Below are 12,387 nucleotides of genomic sequence, written 5' to 3' on the forward strand. Positions count from 1 at the left end.
TATGTACAGAGAAGTTCCATTGTGTTGCACAACCTCCAAAACCAATACACACAGTTGATATATTGGGTTTTCAATCCAAATGTACACACACCTGTTACAGTCTGTAACGTCTGAGAGGAAATGTAAAGGTTCCTTATTGGTTTCGGAAACTGGCATATTTGTTATTGGAACCAGCACACTGATCACACTGAAGCAATCAATCAAATTTTATTCGTACAGCTCATATTCACAAATCGCAATTTGCCTCTTAGGGCTAAACAAGGTGTGAAATCCTCTGTCCCATCATCTTACGCCTCAACAAGAGTGAGGAAAGACTACCCAAAAAACTATTTTAATTTATATTTCAAGTATTAATGCAAAAGAACATGTCTGACAGAGATGAAGGGAGCAGTAATGGTAATTGAAACGATAGCTGCATTGCCATTAAAAGTAGTATAAGTGAATATAGGCATATTGTATATCTAAGCAATCTAGTTGTAATCATAACCCCTGATCAGCTACCACCACAATTCACGATCCATGATCCACAATCGACCATTTCCAGAACTTGCACTGTTCAAATTCAGTGTGCTGACTTCGAAAAAGGAATACATGAATTAATTTCCAAATCCAAAATATGTGGGTCAAAGTAATAACTTTTTATTGTTATTACTTTTCAGTGAAAAACACCAACATTGTTTTGGGCCAGGGGGAAATGTAGTTCCTTTTTTGGTTTTCAAAGCCATATTAGTTAGCATACATTAGCATATTAATTTTGAAAGACACAGTCCACTTCTTTCACTTCCAAAACCATTAATGTATCTTCAAAAAAAACTATTAAAATGTATATTTCCATTTTCAAATCCCCAAATCACTTGCATTATACAGGAGTTGTAAAATCATGAATGAAACATTTTTCCTGATTGTCTCTAAAAAATAAATGTAATGGTTTGTAGACACCATCTTCGGTTCCTACTAGTAAAGCCCATGGCAGAAATGTTGCTTTTGTTACGTTTCTTTTAACCTTTGCATGTGCTAAGCATATTGCAGCAATGGTTTTAAAGGTGCTACATACATTTACATACTCAACCTACTTACTCTCAAATCTACTGTAAGCCCTGCATGTTTGCACAAGGGACAGAATAGAAACATAATTCCTTCTGCAGCATCTAAGATCTGAATGATTCATACAATCCAGTACCACAGTTAGTAACTTGAGCCTCTTCAGTGTCCAAAACATATTAAACTAGAGCAATGGAAATAAACATTGAAGCCAAAGATCAATCATTTCCAATTCCATCTAGGTTTGATGCAGTCAAATACACAGCCAACCGGTGGGGCTTAATGCATGTGTTGCCCTTGATTAAGTCTACTGGATACACCCGGGTTATAAATGTAACATGTGCAAATAAAAAGGGCAAATCAGGCTGGACTTGATAGATGTATTACCAAAGCCATCGCTGATGCAGTTGGAAGAAGTTGGACAAGTTGCCTTGCAAGTTCAGGTCTTTCCAAAGAAAACTAGTAGGTAAATGGGCACTACTGGTGTACCGGTGTGTATTTGGTTTGTCGGACTTCAGTGATTTTTGTGTAACAACTAGTGTGAATGAAAGTTAACTTTGCTGGAGGCCTCTTTCACCAGTCTCAGTCTGAGCATTCGATTAACATCAACAACTCCATGCAACTCTTTGTTTATCTCTTTCTGGTAGAATCAGTGTTGCTCCTCTTTCTACAGTGGCAGAGACATCTCACACAAGCACATTATAGGAAAACACGAAAGCAAAAGTCACATCATGAAAGCAAAACTGACAAGACAACTACAAAAGCCACAACCTAACTGCAAATGCCACAACATGAATGCAAAAAAGCCACACAACGGAAACACAATGCAAGTAAAATAGTGGCACGCTTGAACGCAGAAGGTGACTGTTCTCATTGCATGTTCAACATCCTTCACTCACCTCTGTTGTGTCAGTTGTATGGCTCTTGCATTCGAGTTGTGGTTTTTGCAGTTGTGTTGTGCATTTTACCTTTGTGTTTTCCATTAATGTGCTTGCGAGGTGGCTTTCTCTCACACTACTAATGTTTATATTACTCATACTCTGTGTTACTGGAACATTTCCCCCCTTGGCATTGTATACCTGTCAGTCTCCCTGGTACCTGGTCCTTACGTGACCTGGCTGGGATGTGAAGGATTTCGGTATGCTGTCAGTAAGATAGCTTAACAACACACACACACACACACACACACACACACACACACACACACACACACACACACACACACACACACACACACACACACACACACACACACACACACACACACACACACACACACACACACACACACACACACACACACACACACACACACTTTTTGAGGTCCAAATCAATCTCAGCCAAGTCTCGGTTATTATAGTAATACAGTATTTTGTTTTTATTGTTGCTTGCATATTGAAACTGCCAACATAATTTATAGTGTTCTCTGTTTATATTATTAGTTTTTTTTTTACTGCAATATTACACAGAGCCACAAGTGTGTATGTGTGTGCCTTTTATTAGTTTCTGTGTATTTACTCTAGTGAAAGTCACACAAAGCTTAATGTCATTCCCATGACATGATGTGTTAATGGGCAGAAATACACATCCATTCTGTCTATGGGCTGTACTACAGCTTGGGTCAGAGCCTTCATCTGGCAGTCGTACTTTTTGTGCCCAGCCTGGTTAAAGAAAGTTTTGGTACATCCAGACATCAGAGGATATTGTAGATCGGTGTGTCAGCCACCTAACAGTAATTAATCTTGCGTTAGCAGATGAGGTTATCTAGCTGAAGCATGTAGGAAGAGAGCAACAGTGGGCCAAGGATAGAGCTTTGGGTAACACCACAGGTCAGAGGTGTAGTGGACATTCCAAGCCTGGAATTAGTCAATGGCTATAACTGACATATTGAAGACATCCAACATGCTTAATGAAGACCCCAGTTTAGCTAAATGAAAAAAAGTTAGTTTTTGTTATGTTGTTGGCAGATAATTGAATTTATGGTGTCAATGAGTTTTACTGGTGCTAATTATTCATTTGAGGAATTTAATACCTGCAGAGCTAAAGCACTTTTAGTTTTGTAAACACAAAAAAAGAGGGGTATAATTTCTGTACCTGAAGGTACATTTGTCAGAAAAGCACCCTGTAAGATACGGAAATGGTCTCAAGCATGATAACTGTGGACCTTTTATGATTTTGAAGGTGTAAAGTCATTGCTGACAGCAAAGGGTACATACTTGCACCTTTTACAAGCTTAAGGTTCAGGCAAATGATGCATGCAAATTTTTATTTTAAAAAAGAGTTGGGTTTATTAAGCAAGTTACTGATATGTTTACATTCAGATCTTGGTCTGTGTGGCGAGGGCTGGTGGGAGGCTAATTTTATTAACTCCATAAATAACTGGGAGTGTATTTTAGTTATCTCAGCTAGTCGTTACATTTCAAAGGATAAATGTTTTTTAAAAATAATGTTGTATGATCATGATATGGTTGCTCAAATCTAATGACAAGAGGCTATCACACGTCATTAGTTTTCAAGTCTGTCTGTGTCTGTCTCTTTCTGTCTGTCGGAGTCTGTCTGTCTCTCTCTGTCTGTGTCTGTCTCTGTCTGTCTATCTAAGCCCACCTGTTTAAAAGCTTAGTAAAAAGATTTTTCAGAATATTAGATTTCAGTATGCAATAACAAGAAGTGCACCATCAAATGTCAAGTTTGTGTTCTGCAAATGCATAAATTGTAACATTAATCTCGTAATGTTACATAGTAGATATGCACTTGCCAAAGAAATTAATTCCCAAAGGTGTATTAACTGAGGTGCTGTTAATCATCAAAGTTCATTCCTTTGTCTATTTTTCTTTTCTGCAGGGGTATCGTGTTTCAACCTATCCAACCATACCACTGATGGACAATGACGGAAGATGGCGTTCACTGAAAGAAGGTTAAGTGTGGTGAAAGTGGATAGAGTAGGCGTGTTCCAGTGCACAGGCCTTGATGAAGCCTTAATAACAGCCTTTAGTATTGTATGTATTTTTCTTTTAACATTTCATACCCACCACACCAGAAAAACTCTGACCTTCATTCAGAGGCACATTGTCAGTGTTGTGGAAGAGGGAGACAAGCCCCTGCTGGTAACTTCCTCACAGTGATGAACCTTTTGTGCTAGATCATCATGCGTCAATTGTTTTAAGGTTCTGTACTTAATAATAATATTGTTAAATTTTTTTCAAACATGCACTGCTGTATGTGTAAATACATATAAAAAAAAGATTTTAATCGAATCAGTTTTTTTTTATAAATTTAGGGGAATAATTGTAAATGTGCTGTAAAGGGCCATTAGCTGGGGCGACAAAGCCTTTGTACTCTTTAAGGTCCATTCCTGTTCCTGTATTTCTTAGTGTGTACCTGGTTTATTCGTAAAAATGCATGTTTTTTGAGCAGGTAATAATAGTTTTAAAATTTAAAACAAGGTTTGTAACATGTGAGATAATTTAATGCTGTTTAAATCTATCGTTTTAAATATATGGATTTTTGCTTTCATTGATAGTGGACTCAATGCCAGTGCTTTCATTGAGCAAAAAAGCAGTTGTTCAAAATTACGTTTTATACAACTACAGTTAAAAAAGACATTTAAAGTTGAGTCAGAGTTTAAATCCCCCAGGAAACGCAGCAGGTCCATCCACTGACCTTCTTAGTGACAAAGACTACTTCTTATCTCAAATCTCCTTTCAGTGGCAGCGGCGACTGCACCTCCGATTCAGAGTATTTACAGCTAAACCACAAACTGAAAAAGGTCTGCCCTGACTTGCCAAATACAGATGGACGAGATTCTCTGAAAAGGCATTTAAAGTCTTAGTATACAATGTCATGAAGTAATGGTTGCTAAGGGACAAAGGAAGCATGCACACAACCATAAGTATACAAATAACAGGCATTTGCACTGCTGTGCCACATGAATGTCACAACAATGTTTTGATGTTGCTTACAATGTACTTTCGATTTTGTTTGGGAAAAACAATATCAACAGTTAAAGCTAAAAAATGTATCAAAGACTGCTTAGTGCTCTCAGTCTAATTGTCTCAGTCTTGTGAGGGAATGGTAACTTCCTTTACAAATGAGTACTATTAAGTCTTAATGCTCTCCAAGCATGATGGAGCAGCTAATTTGAGTTTGGATGCTAATGAAAGTCTAGGACAATTAACATGTCAATTACTGCCATAAACTGTGAATAACACTGAACAGCAGAGGCCATTTATTCTGTTCGAATCTAGTGGAAAAGTATATGGCTAAGAGCTTTGTATGTGTGTGTGTGAGTGTAAATGTATACCTGACAGCGTGGACGCTAAAATCAGACAGAACAGGGGTGTTACTGTTATGAGTCCCCACCATCAGTCAAGCTCATGTGATTTGAAATGATTTATAGTTGTTTTTATTTTATTCTTTAGCTGGAGCGATTGATTAAGATAACTCCATCAACCAATCCGCAGCTCTCTCTTTCTTGTGCAGTGCATGGACTGTGCACAGCCGATGAATTACTGCTGCTCTGCCCTGAAAAGCTGCTGCTTCAAAAAAAAAAACAATCACAGTTGCGTGTTATTTATTTACATGTTATATTTTTCTTTGTGAGCAGGAATAAATATGTGTTCAGTGTGAAGCTCAAGTTCTATGTCACAGTGTTGCTGTTCTGCTCCGTATGTAGAACAAGTTGAAAAAGATGTGGATCCGCCCGATGAAAGATAGATCGAGGATGGGGGAATTTTAATAATGGCTGACACAGCATGGGGCTATGTCTGATTTAGGCACTCTGTGAAAAATATATCAGGAGAATGGGAGGAGGTCAGAAAGGGGGGAAGTTTATCTATTTTTTTCTTTTTGCTGGAGGGAGAGTATAGAAAATGTGTACATTTCTAAAATTATAATAAATGTCATGGCCAGCCATCACTACTACTGAGTGTTTGAATGGGAGCAGGCTGACATTATACATGCAACAACACTACACCACTGTTACATCTCTGAGAGTGCAACTTCCCTCCTACCTGTAAACTCCAGGCGGCGTCTGTGGGATGATGAAGCTCTTCTCCAGGTCACGTAGCACATCGTTCAGCATTCGCACGTGGGAGGGGTCGCGCTCTTTGGGGTCATTGGCTGGCCGCATCGTTTCTGACTGGAAGAAAGCTGCGTGGTCTCTCAAGGAGGCGGCTGAGGACAGCATGGACGGAGATATCACGCTTTTGTCTGGGCACGTATATGGGGGGAGATAAAGTAAACAGAAACAACACATGAAAAACACTCTCCTTTAAAGGGTATGTAAATGTCAGTTTCTGTAGAAGCTGACTTACATGTAAAAGCATTGGGTAAAAGAACTAGATGTGGAAAATACACTTAAATTGAAAGGCAGATGTTGTGGTTTTGTTAACATTGTGGTCTTAAAACTAAAAATCTCTCAACAAAACCTCTGCAGTTTCTGCAAAATTTTGAGAAATTCCCTCAAGGTAGACCTGAGATATCACATTCACGAGGCCAAGAATGTGTATTGTTAGTTCACAGTGACCTTCGGCTATATTCTAATCAGGTCAACTTTAGATCTTCGTGAATATTTGTGCCTGATGCAATAAAATTATCTCTGGGCATTTCTGATACAACGTTTACACAGCTACCCTGACCTTTGACCACTGAATTCTGACCAGGTCATACTTCCAGGGATTCCTTTAAGGCAGTTTCTGAATTACCATGTTCACCAGGATAAAATGTGCTTCGTGAGATTCACAATGACCTTTGACCCGAGAGTGGGGCTATATTGAGAGCACAGCTTATCGATCTTCTACTGCTTCTATTACAGTTCCAGCTGTGCAAATATATTACAGCACATATTTAAAATGTGGCCATAGCCTATAATCATCCAGCTAATGACAGCTCCTTAATTGTTGTGGTGTTGTCACGTGTTAGCCTGGACCGTTGGAGCTAATAATGGATCAAATTGTACTAATGAATAGGCGTGTCCTATAATGCTACCATGCAATGTGTAGATGTACAAAGGAAGAGGTTGAATAAAGTCAGAGCTCAAAGAGCCGGCACTGTGTCTCCATCTTGTTGAAACACTGATATTAAACCCAAGACATTTCTTAAACAAGTGGAATACTTCAGCGAAATGTCTCATTAATAATCAACTGCTTCATTGAATGGGAACTTTTCAACCCGCTCATTGTTACCAAGTTGCCAGGACCAAGATGAACTCAATCTTTTGTTTCCAAAAGCCCGACCACTTTTACATCACTGGCAGACTTGCAAACATGCACTTCTGGATTTTTGTGTGCAGTCTGGTCGAGAGAGCAGAATCAAAACATCCTAGTCAAAATCAACCAGTGAGGACAACTACAAGACAATAATCTGAGAGATATGTAAGAAAACTGTATTGAAAGTGTGTTAAATGAGCTTCAATACAATATGGTGCATGGAGGAGGAAGAGGCCGCCACCGCCCAAAGTGAGGAGGCACCAGACTGGGAGGATGGAGGTGCCTCCCCAAAGTGAGGAGGCACCAGACTGGGAGGATGGAGGTGCCTCCCCAAAGTGAGGAGGCACCAGACTGGGAGGATGGAGGTGCCTGTTGTGGAACCAATGTGTCAAATATGCACCAATGAAAACAAAAGAAAGAGTTGCTGTTTTGCAGTGAACTTCCAGCTGAAGCATGTGTAATAATTAATAACGTATGAATATAGACTCCCCTGTGTAAAAACATTTTAAAAGTCCGAAATGAATTTAGTTATTTCACATATTCAGTGATTTGAATATGCTGCTGACTCAGAATTAAGCTTGGTGCATCCTCTATTAACTGGCCCCCCCTGGACCTGATCTCAGTGTGTAACAATACACAGACATGTTTCCATGCAGTAGTACAAGCATTCTTTAAACCAGAGGGGATAAGAGGATAAGCAGCTGTTAACAACTAGGTTACCTCTCCCCCACCATTCTCTCCAGCTGTAGTTCTCTTTAACCTTGTTTACTTTTGCAGTGACATAGATGACTTTGATAGAATGGATCAACACAACTTTAGCCACTGATCAACCCGCCTGTTGTAAGCTGGCATCGGCTTCCTGTGACCCTGCCAGGAGAAGCTGGTACATATAATAAATAGACATGTGGTGTATCATATAATTCATCAGGAAATCGTTAAATCTGACAGACTCCACTGCTGGAAATGTTTAATTAGCTTCAACAAGCCCCACCCACCTGCTGAGATGACAGGCATGAGGCATGCTGACATGCTGCTGGTCGTGTGTTTGGCATCATGGTACCAGCCAAATTAGAAATCACATGCAGCGCTGACACTGAGCTTTACACGTCCTGAGTTGCACCCTCAAAGTTCATCGCAGAGAATCACTTTAAACTTTCCTCTCATGCTTTTAAATCCTCATACAAGCCTACACTCATTATAATAAATCAAACAGACGCTCTCCTTTCTCACTTGTAGCTACCAATCAATTTCCTCCACTGGTCTCAACACACAGACACATGCACACAAAAATACACACACACACGCACATTAATACACACACGCACACGCACACACACACACACACACGCACACACACACACACACACACACACAGAGAGATTACTGCATGGACCTTCACTAGATATTCATTTTATGGAGACTCAACCAGAGCTACTACTTATCTAATTCTAACCCTTACTTTAACCTTAACCTTACTTTCAGTGAACCTACACTTAACCCTTCCACAGCCTCGGAACATGTCTAAAGAGAAATAGGTCCCCACACCGTGAGTGTCACAGACACACACACACACAAATAAAATACTACTACACAACAATGCTATCCTCATTAGCCTGTCAACACAAAGCTGGCTTAGTTTTACATTACACTTGGCACTTTGAATCAACTACCTTAGATTTGCAGTTAATTGGCTTGTATTCCTGCCTCTAATAAATTACATCTGGCTGAATCCAGTGGCCTCGTCTTTGGAAAGGCTGATATATGCTGTTTACTGTCTGTATGAAGACAAAGATTCATGGTCAGGTGCTCATCTCTACATGGTTTACATCCAGCATTGCGAAAAATCTTTGCAAATACATGAGCACAATAATATTACTGCTTGTTATTCTGCACGCCAGGAGAAATCCTTATAACATGTCTCTCACTGACAATATCTATGATTATATAAGGTTGAAATGATGTGCTGTTCACAAAGTCTTGAACGTACATTGTATATAAAGATGGACGACGTGTCTCCACTTCCTCCCACTATCCACAAATGAAGCCACATTTGTCACAAATGTCTTTTGGAGCCTACACAGTAGCGATAGGGGGATGGAGACACTGTAGCAACGTCCTATCAGCTCATGCACTCAACCAATCAGCTATCAATCATACCGTTGCCCCCCCATTAATATAATCTCAAATAAGTAATTAAAACCAAATGTACCAGAAAGGTAATCACTTGGACAAACATCAGTGTGATAATAACTAAACGACAGAAATGATCTTTGAGAAAAAGACAAAAGAAAGAATTGTCATATTTTGACTTGTTGTCGTTTGTTCCATGTTCCATCCACTAGCATGGAGGAGGCAGCCTATACTGCTATAGTTTCACTTTAGGGGAGCAGTCATGATGTCCTTCTTTGGTCTTGAACTACTGAAAGAATAGCACCTGTCTGTAAATCTGAGTGACCACTGGAAAAACTTAATCAACATTTATTTCCATACGTGGTGCAGTGATGTGTCTCAAACAAACACGAGGATGTATCAGTGCAGAGGTGTCTGTGAAGCACATTTGCATTGCAGTGGTTTGCAGGCTATCACATATACAGTAGCTTGTGCTATCAAGATAGAGATATGGGCTCATCGTGCTGCACTGTTGAAGCTCTACAGCTACTGATACCGATGGCAAATGGTATCAGGAACTTTGATTCATTGGCTTCTGAACTGGTGAATCATCAGTCCATCCAAGTTTTTCTATGCAAGGTAACACTTAGCCTGAAGGTAAAACAGTATATATTTCCATAATTCCAATACATTTTTAAATCCATGTACTTCACTTGGTCTGTAGCAAATTTCAATGTATGATTTATTTCAGATTTAGAACATGGTATACCTTCTTCTCTGTGTGTGGATTTGGTTAAACTAGATTAGTCATTCTCGTTGACTGGGCTGCAACCTGGTTCCAGGTAGTAGTAAGAATTTGCCATGATCTAAAAAGTTTTATTTTATTTCTGTCTCACTACCCCCAGTTAGTCATGGTTCTCACCATGAGAGATGGATCCCTCTACTTATTCTACAAACAGAACTGTATGTGGATCACATATCTTGTGCCCTTCCGTAAAGCACAGTGTCGAATTAGGTGTGATTTGGACACGTGATAAGTTTGATTTTATTAAAATGAATATAAACAGGCGGCAGCATGTTGTAGAACAGTTTGAGGAGGACGCACTAATTCTGAAGTAGCTCTGGAGCATTAACAAAGGCCAAGATAAAAGACCATTCCAAACAGGCAAGTTTAGAATGAGCACTATACTAGCAAATAAGGTTACGTAAGGTTAGATACATTTATTGCAGTTTTTTTAATTTTATGTAGCCTTGATCAGTCCTTATCCATAACTACACCATAACTGCCATGCATGCACAGATATTAACATTTTAATTAAACACATCAGAGAGGCTATGTATAGCCTGTGTGCGCATTGCGTAAACCCAAATCACAAAATGCTAACTTTCTACATAATGTAATCGTCACGACATCAAAAGCAGATGATTAAAAAGGATTGGTTAATCTAAATCAGTTGTAGATCACGTCAAGCCTTATCAGTTGCAAATGTTAATGAATTACTACAGTATATGATTTTATATTCTGATTTATTATAGTAAGTTATTATAGTGGGTTATATATTATTTATTTTAAGCCATGATGACATCGTTCCTTCCACATGTTCATAAATCTGTTCTGTCTACGGACCTATAGGAAGCAGAGGGGTCTGGACAAATGTGTTTTTTAAACTTTGCATGATGTCATTTTATGACTTCATTGTGACTTCTTCATGACGTCACTTATGTAACATGACATCATGATCATTTTCTGGTCAATACAAGCTTTTTAATTGCCTTTTAATGATTTGCTGAAATATCTTTTGAAAATTTGGTGGAAATCTGCCCCTGTGCTTTCCACACACACACACACACACACACACACACGCAAACAAACAATACCCTGCTTCAGTGTACAGGGTGAGTTGGAGAAAATTATGAAAAAGTATCCAACATTTATATTCTGCTCGGTGATAAGTGACTACTTAGTCCTAAAAAGGTCCATTCAGCAAGACAGAAAAAAAGGAGCTGTTCCTGACCATGTAAGACATAATAAGAGAAAAGAAGTAGAGTACATGTAAGCTTTCTGAAAAGAAAAATAATGAAAGCACCATTTAGTATTTCACAGACTTCCTGTGAAAGTTTATTTGGCACTAAGATTGGGGCCGTGATATTTGATTTTGAGTAATGTGGAAAGTTGTCTGTCTGAGAATCGGTGCAGAATTATCAAGTTATAATGAAAAAAAGTTTATAAATCAACTTCTTCCAAAATCCTCTTCTTAATGGACAAACCTTGAAATGTTTTTGTGTGCGTCTTTTGGATCTGAGTGCATCACATTATGCTGGGAGCAGAGCGTGACTCATCGGAGGCAGGGGGAAGACAGTTGGGACAAAAATAGACAAAGAGAACTGCTCTCTCCTACAAATTTAAATGGCTCCAGCTCCTTGCAGCCAGCTGGGACTCATGAAATATTGTTTGATTGTTGTAATCCATCACATCCTTTGACACTCGGGGACCTGTGTGAGTGTGTTTGCATTTGGGTGTTCAGTTGGGACTTGGCCTCCTGTGATAACAGCGGCAGAGAAGAGAGAGGAAAAACAACAGAGCTGTACAGAGATAGTTTGATTTGATGGAATAACTTCCGTATTTTGTACAATCACAGATGTTAATAGACGTTGGCGTTGGGCACTGTGTTTGTTTAATGGACCCTCATTCTTTATTCCTGTGGATACAAGCTTTTAAATCCTAATTAGGGCCCCAGCAACAAGCAGTGCAAAGACCCTACTGTAAAGCAAGTAATTATAATTTTTCTTCTGACAAAATAAATCACAATATTGTGGAGTTTAAGGTTCCACAAACTTGCTAAACTTGTCGGTGCCACCCCCGAGGCACATTTCACCTAGATGCACACAAATTGGTATCATGTGTATCATACTCAGATGTACAAAAAAGCCTCTTGGAGCCTTGGCCTAAACCCAACAGGAAGTCTGCAATTTCCAGGAAATCTCCGGTCATCGTATATTAACGAACTCCACAAACAGTCGTAATCAGGCC

At 39.2% G+C, this 12,387-nt stretch overlaps 1 protein-coding gene across 1 annotated transcript in view; it reads right to left on the reverse strand.

Moving 5' to 3' along the window:
- LOC118121298 (inactive N-acetylated-alpha-linked acidic dipeptidase-like protein 2) overlaps positions 1-12,387 on the reverse strand; it is a 162,823-nt gene that overhangs the window by 7,477 nt on the left and 142,959 nt on the right. Inside the window, exon 8 of the mRNA XM_047342998.1 lies at positions 6,051-6,249. Within this exon, the coding sequence (XP_047198954.1) occupies positions 6,051-6,249 (199 nt within the window). The remainder of the gene's footprint in view (positions 1-6,050; positions 6,250-12,387) is intronic.

This window comes from Hippoglossus stenolepis, chromosome 14 (genome assembly GCF_022539355.2).
Source record: "Hippoglossus stenolepis isolate QCI-W04-F060 chromosome 14, HSTE1.2, whole genome shotgun sequence".
Classification (NCBI taxonomy): domain Eukaryota; kingdom Metazoa; phylum Chordata; class Actinopteri; order Pleuronectiformes; family Pleuronectidae; genus Hippoglossus; species Hippoglossus stenolepis.